We start from the raw sequence: 13,453 nt of genomic DNA, 5'->3' as shown, positions 1-13,453 counted from the left end.
GTGTTGAGTGCTGCCTGTGGTTTGCAGTAAGGCAGAGTTAGTTGGTTAGTTTTAAATATCACCTGCTTTATTAAACTACCAAAAATTACATCAGAAAAGAATATTGTTAAGTAGTTAGTACAAGAGCCATGTTTTCAGGCAGAACTGTAGATCAAACAGATTGATTATCACATAGGAATTTTTCCAAAGATCAAAGCAACTAGTAGAGATAAAGTAGAAAAGAAGAAACATAGATGTTAGTAAGGACATATGAGGAAGGATAAATTGGATGACAGGAATACAATATGAAAACTCTGTTTGCCATGAATAATTAACACCAATATTTATCAAATAAACACAGTTCACATTTTTTATAATTATTTTATAAAACATAAAAAGTTTTGATATCCAACAAATATAACTAGGAATAACTCCCCTGGTACAAATAAGCAATGCTGGGCTTCAGGAAGTGGCTAGGGATGGTGCATCCAAACCATGAGCAAGAGGGCAGGTAACAACATGAATCCCAAGCAGCGAGCAAGCTTTGCCTCCAAGCCACTTCCCGCCGCCCAGGGTAGTACATCATACAAAAATTAGAAAAATGTACAAAAATTCATAAAAATAGTAGGTAGTGGTTGAAATGCACGCAAAGTACCCCATATTACTATCAGAATGCTAACTAGTGCATTCCTAACTTGAGTGAACTAGAACAATGGGTGATCCTCTTATACAGAGGAGTTGGGACTCTAAAGCCAAGACAGCAAGGGCTGGGAAACTTAGAGTAAAACCCTGCTTAACCAGAAAATTTACACTAGATTGAGGGGTACTTTCCATCCCCTTGCCATACTGTCCTTATGTCGGGGGCAGTCATTTGATGCGGCGTTTCCCTTTGGCTTGTTGGGTTGCAGTAAGGAACTGACCTGCATTCACAGCATTATATGCACTATATTATTGTATCAAGGTGGTAACCAATCACCAGTTAAATCATTAAAGCAAATTTATATTGCATAAGGCCCTTTCTCTCTCTTTTTCACACACACACACTCAAATACACATCAGTACATCATTGAGGGACCCAATCAACATATTGCACTAGGTAGCATGACTAAACAGAATGTAACCAACAATTACTTGTATTATACCAATGTCCCACCATTCACACCACACATCAATATCATCATTGTTTCTAGAGCTATGAACCCAAATTGCCAACAAGTCTAGGGGACAGATAGTGCCCATGGCATCAGGACTAAGGCAGCTGTTATGTCAGCATGAAAAGGATGGGAGTTGAATAGTACAAAAATCACTGCAGGATAGAAACACTGCAAACCATACAAAAATTTCCCACATATACCCAAAGAAGGGACCATTTTTTTAAACATGAGAATAATTCAGTATACAATAATACTGCACATTATTTATAACTAGTATTAATAACTGTAACGAGAAACTTAAAAAAAAGTCTTTATATATGCTCCAGATTACTGACATCCAGCTTCGCTATTTGATATTGAGAATTATTGTGTGAAAGTAACTAATTTTTATTTGAAATATATAAAAAAACATAAAAATATATAACAATCTAAATGAAGCACCATGTAGTTTTTGGATGAATATAACCATCTTATTGGCTAATAATTAATAAAACATGTACAGGACAAAGATGGACATTAATTTATATGACTGGGTACTCTTCCATGCCCCTTTCCTGATCAGCATTACTCAAATTGAATTTTGCAGCTGCTCATAACAATTTTTTTATTAGTTTTTGCTGGGATACGAAAATAGATATTCACATTTACAATCCAGAATTATTACAAAATGCTATTGGAATCGTGTACACAGGATATGCAAACCTCTTTGACAGAACCACAGGAAGGTGGGACAAGTATTAACGTTATGCATCAATTTCAAAATAGCCAAATCAGGTACTCTAAGGATGCCACATTGTGACAATAATTTAACTGGAACTGAATGTACAATGCTAGAAATTTCCAGTGTCCACAATTTGTCCCCTCCCACTTCCCTGTGACTAAATTCAGCACCACTTGTTACTAACATCCCATTTCCACAGTAGCACATTATAAGGCCAAAGAAAGATTTAGTATTCATAAAATGATTAAAGCATTACCATTTCATTACTTATTTTATATGTGAGCGACTTTTCCTATATGATTTTGCCATGAAAGGTGATATACCCTGTGCACCTTTCACATGTACTACAGACCAATGTTGCTGCCCGAGTGTCCAGGATCCAAACAGACAGGCATGGTGGGTTTTACCATATGATACAGGAGTAGTTTTTTATGCAAACATTAATACAGCACAAACCAGTTTACAGGATAAAGAATGAATCACTATAAATATTTTACTTGGATTAATGCTTCCTGAATTGTCAAAAGCCTTTCTGTAAAATTAAAATATTAATTTAATACAAATGTTCAAGTTTCAGACTTGCAAATATACTGCCATTTTCCATTTCTACGCACTAAAACTTGTTTACCTCTGAGGATGCCCATAATAATGCCTCTAATGGCCAATTTCATGCACCTCGTGACACGTAGAAATCTGTACTTTTGGTGTTTGTGCTGCTGAGGCAAAACTATGAAAGTTATCGACTGGTTACAATAGAATACATGGAATCATCACACTGGAATATTTTATACAATTTTACGAAGTCTTATTAAAAAAGTTAAATATAGTGCTAAGTGTTAAATAAGTTACCCAAGGCTACAAAATAATCACGTGTAGATTTTGTATTAAATACAACTATCACATAACATCAACTGTATTTTTTATATTTAAATTGTGGTATTCTATTTGTAGAAAAGATACAGTATATTAGGCCAGCCTATCATCTGACCGTCTTTATCCCTCCTTCAGAAGGTGGGTGACTGACTGACTGACAAACATTCCTTAGAGGTCTCCAAGCCTACCCTATACTACTTAAAAGATGGCCTCTCACGAAGTAGGAGATACCAGTGTGTACTGCAAGTATTAAACTTGAAGACCACTACTGTATTTCCTGTAGGATTCAAGGTTCTCATAGCGATGAGTCTGAAGAAGACAGTCATCTTCAATGTATTTCCTACTTCCCCACCCTCTGCCTCACATCGCAGTCCAATTTAGAAAGCCCAGCAAGTTGCCGCTAAGCACCGAGGAGTTGCCAGCTGCTAAGCAGCGAACATTATGTTGGCTGCAACTACAAATTAACTCTTAGGATCACATCTTGCCATGCATATCATGAGGCTTAACGCACATCAAACACAGAACGATAAAACATAAAAACTCATTAAAACAAAGTACAATGTAACTAGTTAAGGAAAGTAAATAAACTGTTAAAATACCATAAAACATATTCAATCATTAGAATTGAATAAATATTTAAAAACACATGTAACTATTTAACATTTAAAATCAGCATGAAAAATGTCATATTGAAAAATCTAAAATTAGAAGCAAGATTTCTATTACTTGCTGGAACTAATTCTGTTTAAAAAACTAAAACTCTGTACACCTTCCTACACCCCCCAACTGATGGCACCAAATGATGATAATTGTTTCTTCCCTGACACCTACAACAAATTTTACAACAGCTAACAGAGATCCAAGAGACACAGTTTAGAAGTCAATACATATATCTTTATGCAAAATCATGGTGATCCCTTGGAATTCAAAGCATTATAAACAGTACAAAAGGGGGTAAGTTATATTTCTTTTACAAACAATGTGATATAAAATGAATAATTATTTGTACCAAAATGGTAGTTGGTTATGTCAATGAGAGTTACCTATTTCCCCGTGATAGGAACCAGAACATTTCTATGCCAAGACCAAAGCCCCTCTACAATACCAATGACTAGAGAACTACCCAGGCAAACCCTACGTGCACAAGTGCTACTATTTAAATTTAAACAGAATTGAATGTAGGGTTTCAAATTGAAAACCTCATTTGGACAGGTGAAAAAAGGGCCTTTGAATAACAATCATAACCCAAGGCTGTGTTTAGGTAAGTGCACCAAACTTTGGTACAATAGATTATTAACAGTTTGCAATTTGCCCTGTTTTGCACTACAATAGACAACAACTATGGAAAACATTGCAATTTATATTTATATTTTTTAGGTATCTATGTAAAATTAGAAAAGGAAAAAATCTGTTTAGAAATCTGACTTGCCCTAGAAAAGTACACTGGGCACTTCAGACCAAGTAGCATCTTTACATCCATGTTTCACATTTTCTTTGGTATGGGGAGATCACGTGCAAATGTTATAAACATGACGAGCAAAGTGAGAATGTCTGTCAGGTGCTACCATCTGCTCATACCAATTGGACTGGGCAGACAGGGCAAAATCACGATACCATGCCGAGTAGATGGGAGCTGCAAGGTTTGACCTTGGATGGCTGGCCAGACAGCCATCAGGAGTGATATTATCTCCCGTGGAGGCTTTGCCCTAATACTGACCAGCTCCAGCCTTGTCTCATCCACCTGCACAAGGAACCATAAATTTTAAAAGGGGAAGAAAAATAGAAAACTAGAGGGTCAAATCTGTACCTGACGGGCCTCTCCGAGTATCCCTTCACATGTTTACATCTTGCCCTTAACTAAGATAACAACAGCTGTATAAAAAACTTTAACACTCAAAAATACAAATCTATTGAAAAAGACTACATTCGTGCAAAGTACCTACACTTTTTATCACACAGATTACAAGAAGGTGGGCTTTGTTATGTAAAGTGCCCTTTACACCTAACACCTCCTGTATAAAACAAGCACGCATGGGTTGACTGACACAATGAAATGGAGGACTAAGTAAAATAACAGGACAGTCCTGCCCTCCCTCCTTGCTTCTTCCCCTTCACAGGAGGGCAAGAGCATATACTTGAACATTTAGCTCAGCTGAGGTAAGTGACAACATGACACAACATGGAGATCACTGCCAGCTGAAGTAAGACATGCACACAGACTGGAAACATTGAGGTTATAGTCAAGTGAATAAAATGGTGACTCCATGTCTGACACAAGACATCTACCTACATCTTCATGTATAAATGATGTCTAGGATCATTATCACATGTCAGAAATAGCAAATCATGAGCAAACATACATGGGCATACACTTCATATTAATGCCAGAATAAAAATGTACTGTCATTGATGATACAAATAGATCCATCTCAAGTGCACTATACCAGTCTTTGAAAAGAAGGTACAGGTGGCATGAGTAAACCTACAATACATTACGCTAAGTTACAATACGCACATGGTACGTAGTCTACATTGGACTGTGAAGGAACAGCCTGAGTGATACCTATGGGTTGACATCTAAAATATGGACAATTTTATATTTTCACAGTAAGAATGAGCCACAAGGCAAATGACTACACAGTGCTCTGTATGGATTTAATTCTGTCAAGAAAGGTCAAGAGATGTTTTACTGCAAGGCAGATTTTGTTTCTTAATTGTCACCATCACTTGATCAATAGGAAAATTTTTAAACAGGGGCAATGAATCAGTATTCCTAAAGGTTGAATGGATAACAAACAAGCTGAGACAAATATACAGATCAATTTATGACAAATGTACTTTTTATAAAATGTGTGTGCACAACGAAGCTACAAAAGTCAAGTTTGTTTCTTTTTCTAGATTCTCTGCCAATGCTTTTGGTAAAGAGACTACAAACATTGTAATAAATGTGTAAATTATGCAGTTCATTACCTAGGAAATGTATCAAAAGTATGTAACAGGCTGCAGCCCAGCAACCAACTGACCATTTGTTGGTCAGTAGCAATACGAGCCTTTGTAGCGGCAGATATCCGTCTGTGGCAAAAATTCATTATGTACAAAAACGAGACCCAAAAAATAAATATGGAAGATACACTTCTCAATATGAAACAAATTAATGTACTGAATAACTACCGGTATATTTTACAACGACTATTTACACCAAGGAGGTATGAAAATTACAAGGTCAAGGGAAAGTATGGAGGAGGCTAGATAATTGGCAAGTTTGTTAATTACATGCCTTGTTACGCACTCTGTACGCCTGATAGAAAAGTAGATTGAACTATTAATGCATATTTACAAATACCCTGAAAATTTACAAAAATTCTGTGTGAAGAATTGGCAGAGATGCTAAGAAATCACACTGTTACAACTGCTACATACCTATGATACCATCATCGGTGGCCACAACAGGAATTTTAGTTTGCCTCATGCGAACCAGTGCATAATTAAAAGGAATAAGTTATCTAATGGACAATCTGCTCAATCATGCTACATTTTGAAGAATTCATTCTTTAAAAAAGATATTTTAAGAATGTGTGGTTACATACCATATATGTATAGATATATATATATATATATATAACTATATAATTATGTTCTATATATATAAACAGCGATGAAAACAGCTAGCCTACAGTTGTTATCGTGATGGTGGTTTTGAGGCGACAAAACGACGCACTTGCTATCAAATTTCCTAGTTGCCAAGTTCTGTTGAACGCCCCGTGACGACTTGCTGCTGCATAAAATGTTGAATGCAGCAAAGCGATGGATGTTGGTGCCACACCACCCATCTTCCCAGGCTGTCTACACACTGTCTCCAGGGCCGTTCGATCGTTATGAGCTAAAGCGCTCCGACGTTAACACCAGCGGAATGGGACAGCCCGTGGGCGGTCTGCCCCTTCCTTCACTAGTGGCTTATGGAACTCGCGTCCAGGCCGGGAATGAATGGTAGCCCAGCAGTGTTCACAGTAGTACTGAAAATATCAGTATATTTAAATTTATTAAATTTGCAAATATGTAACAAATAAAGATATCAATTTTTATAAGCACGCTGTGATAAGATAATATACACAATGGTAACAAAATGTAACAGTTTAAAAATGTTGTAAAATGAAGTCCCTTTCACTGTAAATCTTGGACTTGGAAAGAATAAAAGTCATGATGCTGGTGCAATTACAAGAAACCATTGGATTACCAGAATGGATACTGCGATCAGATTAAATGTTCATGTTAATATGAAATTAATAGCACAAGAGATAAGTTAGTACTTCACAGCTGTCATTCATAGATACTGAAAGAGTACACAATATGTGAATATGTGTATGTACATGTTAAATGAAAGAGAAGAAGTATTTTCTGAACTATAACTACAAAATGTTTTAACACCAAAATTACTAACTGTCAAAATGAACATCATGCTATTATGAACAAGACAATTCTTACTGGACAAGTTAGTTAATGTAAAAGGCTAAGAATTTTCAGAAGCTGTGAATTCAGATTTGAAGGACATTTTAATTTACTATTTTACTGAATAGAAGAGTTTTGGCATGATTGCTTGCTAAAACAACCTGAGTACATGCAAGGTAACTGTAAAAAATAATTGTCTCCGTTAGACCCACTAGAAGGACATATTTGTGACAAAAGAACAAAATATTACTTAACAAAAATTTCCTGCCTACTCTTTACAAAAATCATACCAAATATAAAAGCCCCTGCCAAAGAAATGCTGTTTCATAAATATTGCTGAAAATTATGAATATGCAGAACATATATACCAGCTTCTTCTATGATGTAACAAACATTTGCCTTATTTCATGCTGGCACTTCTGAATTTCTTTAAATTTAACCACTTTCATACCATCTTCAAAGGGCAAGTTTTCCAATATCACCCTGAGATCTTGCATGTTTATACATCATAATGTACACACATGGGCCAGATTAAAAAAAACAAGTAAAAACACACAACAAACTAATTTCATTGTTGCTTTATACATTATCATCATTCATTTATGTATCTACCAGACTGAGACATATTATGAGAGAGCATTCTCCTTCCACAAAATCTTACAAAATATTAAACTATGGAGAATCATACTAACCTGAAGACAAGTCACATTAGCACAGAAAAAAGGTGCAAATTTGCCTCCACAGCGTTGACCCTGGCACTCATCACACATCTGGTCATCCAGCACATATGGCTTAACCTCCACCTTTGGTAAACAAGCAAAGATTACACTACTGACTAATAATTGGATATATCAAGGTGGCTGTGCCGGTTTAAACTCTTTCTTTCAATGTCCAATACATAAACATAATCTCACATAGTCTTATTTTGTGACTTTTAAATGTACATCAATGACTGAGTTACCAAAAGTCTGATGTGATAACGTCTTGTTGCAACTAACAGAACTTAAGAACTAAACATTTCTTGCAAGGAATAGTTAACACATTCAGGCTTCAATGGAAATTTATCAGACTATCCCAGCTGGTTGGATAGTTTTGTACATTTACTGTATGAAGGCCACCTTTTATCGTTTATCTATAGCTCTTAGTTTTTGTGCCAGAGTCTGTCAGTAATTATTAAAGCCAAAAAGCATATGAAAAATAAAAGTACATACTACATAGGAGATGTACTAATAATATAAAGAAACAACTGTAAATTTTTTTTTAGTAAATTGACTTTTAGGAGATTACAGCTTCGATTTTATAAGTGTTGAAGTAAATTAATTTATCTTTTATGATAATTCATACTCAGTTTAATTAGAAAACAAACTCTTTGATTCCACTGATTAAGTTTCTTTTCTGGTAATAATCCTTACAAAAATATACTACTGTCCATACATCTATTCATGTCAAACACTGGGACAAAATGTCAATTACTAGCACAAGCAGAGCATTTTGTGATAATTACTGGTGTTTTTATAAGTTTCAATGTTAACTACTGTTCTATTAAACAATGCTGCATTGTAACCTGTATGTATTAATTAATAAACATTCTTGAAAGTCTCTACTACTCAAGTGTGTCATAAATTAATTTAAGAACTCTTCACATTTGACACAAAGTTAAAAAAATATTCAAATTTCACAGCTGATGGTATTGATAACTGGGACATCCATCTTATTGTTGTTATTACTATATTATGGTTAAATCACTTAGCTTTGTATGACAAACCTGGAGTTTGCATATCTTTATATGTAATTGAAGAAAGATGTTTGTTGCATTGACCACTTTTAATGACTCAATTATCCTAGGTCTTCCAATGTATTTTGAATACAAAAATGCAAGGATTAGGAGACTTACCCTCTTATCTATATCACCATGTTGCAGCTGCACAAAACGAGCACTGATGGCTGCAATGTAGCTCTGTTGATTGCTGAATGCTACTCGACCAGCTCCTTTTGGGTACTTTAACTCTGGGTCAGTGTCAATGCCAGCATAGCACACGCCGCCATATAAACGGTCCATGATCATCGCCAACTCCACTATGAGCAAAGTTATTCACAAACTTGTTACGGCAGGAAACAGAAACTGCTATCATTTTAGGATAACCAACAAGGTTTAACCCTACAAGCACACACATGTGCACATGAATTCACCTCTTGATACTGTATTTATTCCCTTGTGAAGTAATTAAAGTCAACTAAAAATACTTCTGCCAACATAGCATAGCTACTGGTAGGGCCTCCCTAGCCAGATTGGTCGAGGGGGAGAGGTCAGACTAAGACAGGTACCCTGGTCCTCCAGGTTGGGGGTTGGTTGCAAGGCTAACAACCTTGCACCGTGAAAAGGAAGATGTTTTGAAACCTCAATCAAAGCCTCGGACAGGGAGGCCATGGACCGAATACAGACCGGAGAGCCATAGAAGAAGAAAAATATTTCTCTATTGGGGTAGTTTAACATAATTACTTATTTCGAGTTTTGCATAAGTTCTGGAAAAATGAATAGTACTTCAAAACCAATTTCAACAATAATTTTATGTTTCTACAACATGAAATGCTGTTCCACTTCATTCTTCTGGGTACTGCACCACAATGAAATGTCAAAAATTAATGAAATTTCTGAGAAACTTCTGAAAAACAGAGTCAAGATTATGGGAGTGCAGTGTCAGAAGGAGGTTGATTTAGGAATATAACAGACTGTGACTGGTCACACACAGTCTGCAATGCGATGGGATAATAAGTTCCTATAAACATCAGTACATTTTACCATTTTAACATGGTATGATGTCTGGAGCAATCCACAGTGAACAAGTATCATTACGAAAACTTAAATGTCATAAAAGGATGTTTCATTTCTCTTGGAATATATTTCTGTTCTCAGTTTGCTCATTAAAACACCAACTGATGCATTTTAATTAATTTAATTATTCACATACCTGAGATGTGTTTAAATGTTGTCTATGACTGACATCCATATGTGTATAAAACTTACACTGGGTTGGTACCCATCTGCTTTAAGGCAAGATTTTGTGATGATCTTGCTAAGTGAAAAGTTATCACACTGTCAGAAGTGGACTCTTCACCCATGAATCTATTCTGCATGAACACTGATGACGAATCTATCTAGCAGATGCTGTGCCATGTAAGCTCCTTCATAACTACACTTAGACTCTTGAACAGATTCTACGACATCTTGCACTGTCTTACTGAAATTCTTTCTGTCAATACTTTAGCCCTCGAAGTTCAAAATGTAACTTCAGTTTCAATGTCTTGCAGCATTGCTGGTAGACATATCAGACACAGTACCAAATACGAGTCTTGCGCTTTTCAGTCATTCTATATCACCGAATTCATACTATGCTTCAAATTGTTCTAACCACACTGAAAGTTGTTTCCCTTTTAAATCAAAGGGCTAAAGATGACCTACTTTGAGAGCCACATTGACCATGGTTTTCTCCTCAAGAGTATTTCTGACTTGACAAATTAAATTTCTTGACCATTCCGTCCAACATCCTTTTTAAAATAAGAATCCACTTTTGCATGATAATTCATGACAAGACAACCAATACATCTCTTACTATGTGAGACTGTTATCAGAAGTAATGAGATCTTGCCTTCAAACACATTGGTGCCATTCTTAGACAACATATACGACACACAAAAGTGTCTGATAATTTTTGTGTTCAAAAAAAACTGACCTGCTTTCAAAGGGCGTGGTACTCCACCCACAAATACTGTTTTGCGTGGGTCCAGTGGCATGGAAGCATCCAGCACAAAGTCAGCATCAGAGAGTCGCCAAGGTCGGATCTGCACAGGCTTATCTTTTATTGTCGGTGATGAAACACACAGATAGAGTTTGTCATCATCCTGAATGCAGGCATCAATCAGCTGTTGCACTGAGCTTTCATCCTAGAAGCCACAAACAGAAGTATGAACATTCATGTTGAGGCAAAAATATAGCAAACAAACCAAATAATTGATAATGAAATTAATTTAATACAATATATCGTCAAATATGATAAAATGAACAACCATAACCTCAATTTAATTTCACTTTACCTGAAACAACAGGAAGGCATAACCCTTGGGAGGAAAGTAAGACTTGCTTTCAGCCTTGTGAGGCCAATCCACTACCAAAGGGCCAAAGCGACGGAAACTAGCCGTGATTTCATCTGGAAACACATCATCAGTACTGGCAATTAAAATTATTAAGGTTTTTATGCATTTTCCACATATACAAAATAATACTAATTTTATAATGTAGAAAAATGCTATTGGTAAATTTGTCTCTGATGCATAACTAACGATAACGAAGATATGCAACGGAATTAAAGTATAGTTCCGCACATTCTCAATCTGCGCAGAAAATGTTCATGAACTAAAATCATGAATTGAAAGTATTGTATGCATAAGCAGACTGAATAAGACAAAAGCAATAATACCAACAAATGAAAGTGAACTCAGAAGTGGAAGTATTCAAATTTAAAACATAAACAGCATAACCACAACCTAGCACTAAACTTCTGTGTATAAAACACAAAACTGCCGTCATTAACTGACAGCGTAACAGCTCAACTGCTTGAACGTGACTGAATGCCAATTAAATGAAGAACACAACAGCCTTTCATCAACGCATAGCAGAAAGACTTTAGAATGAAATGATGGGCTATACCCACACATTATAATAGTTTTCATAAACATCAATTATTTTGGATCTGCAGTGTAAAAACTTCAACCAACATACCTTCATCAATATCAGGAGGCAGGCCACCAACAAAGACCTTCCTGGAGTAGCGTTCTCCTGTCTCTGACCCCTGGCTATGTGGGGATGAGCGTGAAGGAGAGCTGAGTGGGGGTGCAGCTTGAGGCAGCACTTGACCATCTACCAGATGTGTAGCTGGATCCTCCAGCAATGCTGCTTGTTCCTCCAACCCAGGGAAGAATGGTGACTTGCCTGCACACACACACGAAATATCAGAGGGTGTCCAACATTTTGCAGTACGAAAGAAGTTTTATGTCATTATCCATTGCTTTAAAAAATTATGCTATATCATGTATGTCTTTTAATTAGTAAGATGGCTAACACTGAAGCAAAAGTCAAGAACTGAAGACGCACTTAAGCCTTTCATATGTTTGTAGCATGAAAAGAACAAAAGTAGAAAGTTGTCAATGTTGTTGTTCAGGGTTAACATGCCATGTGGACTCGTAGGTAGATACCGATGTTTCAGACAAACATACTGTCTCCATAAGCCCTGAAGATGGAAATGGGGTCGGTGTCAGCAAGCAGCCATTTCTAAAACGAAGTATGCTTCAACTTCCGCAACTACAAATGGTATTGATATTCAATTATTGATTTTTTCCTGAATTGTTGATTTAAATAAGATCTCACAAAGGAAGTGTTTAAAAGTAATTTATATATCAAAATGTAATATGTAATTGGTGAACTTAATATGTTGAATTGTTAAAATAAAACCAAGACGCTAATGCACTTATTATCGAAAGTTGTTTGCTTAAATACAAACATAAGGTTGATTATAGTGAAACTGTACCTGTCTACAAATACGCGAAACTTGTAAGTAGTAACTGTTACAATGTGACTGTATGCGACTTTGTTCATTTGTGTATTTTGTCCGTTGGGAACATTCTATAACTGAGGTATATTTGTATTTTCTGAACATGACGTTCTGTTTGCTAGTAACTGTGAGACGCATTATCTGTCCAACTGTCGACTAGCCCACCCATTCGGGTATCCGTCCGCCCCTCCCAACCCAGTACACACTGTACAGACAGCCACAAACTGAGCTAACATACAAGCAGTTGCTTTTGTGGAAATGCGATCAGGATACTTACCTTGAAAAAAAAACTAGGATTTCTGCAATTACTGTCATTATGACAATTATAAATTTTAATGCACGTCTTACGGCTGGGTTATGATTAATAAATTGGAAACGACACAAGGTAATGGTCGCGTTCTAATTTAGGTTTGTCCAGGCATTTGGTTGGAGTGACAGGCCGAAAACTTAGGTTATCCGGCCTCTGATTCAAGATTTGGACCCTGGGTCTCCCTAAAACAAAGCAGCGTTGCTAAACACTAAGCCAAGCGAAAAAATAATCAGAATTAGAGTTTGCTGTTTGAGAAGCGGACAACGGTTACGCAAGTGTACCGCAAAGGTTATTACAGGTAATTCATACAATGGAACGTGTACTTGCATATCGTGTTACAAATGTCTCCATCAGCTATTTTCCT

General features: G+C 36.3%; 1 protein-coding gene across 2 annotated transcripts in view; it reads right to left on the bottom strand.

Annotated features, from left to right (window-relative positions):
* Positions 1 to 45: 45 nt before the first annotated feature.
* orb2 (cytoplasmic polyadenylation element-binding protein orb2) overlaps positions 46 to 13,453 on the bottom strand; it is a 256,883-nt gene continuing 243,475 nt past the window's right edge. For both annotated transcript variants that reach the window (XM_022069926.2, XM_022069834.2), the window contains exons 4-9: positions 11,951 to 12,160; positions 11,266 to 11,378; positions 10,905 to 11,115; positions 9,068 to 9,249; positions 7,866 to 7,976; positions 46 to 6,740 (exon numbers count right to left, since the gene is read on the bottom strand). In XM_022069926.2, coding sequence (XP_021925618.2) covers positions 6,624 to 6,740; positions 7,866 to 7,976; positions 9,068 to 9,249; positions 10,905 to 11,115; positions 11,266 to 11,378; positions 11,951 to 12,160 — 944 coding nt within the window. In that variant the 3' untranslated portion in view covers positions 46 to 6,623. The remainder of the gene's footprint in view (positions 6,741 to 7,865; positions 7,977 to 9,067; positions 9,250 to 10,904; positions 11,116 to 11,265; positions 11,379 to 11,950; positions 12,161 to 13,453) is intronic.

Source organism: Zootermopsis nevadensis, unplaced genomic scaffold, assembly GCF_977971745.1.
Source record: "Zootermopsis nevadensis isolate Lab colony 2312 unplaced genomic scaffold, Znev_1.0 Znev_ptg000011l, whole genome shotgun sequence".
NCBI classification, from domain to species: domain Eukaryota; kingdom Metazoa; phylum Arthropoda; class Insecta; order Blattodea; family Termopsidae; genus Zootermopsis; species Zootermopsis nevadensis.
This window is presented reverse-complemented; position numbering and strand designations above follow the sequence as displayed.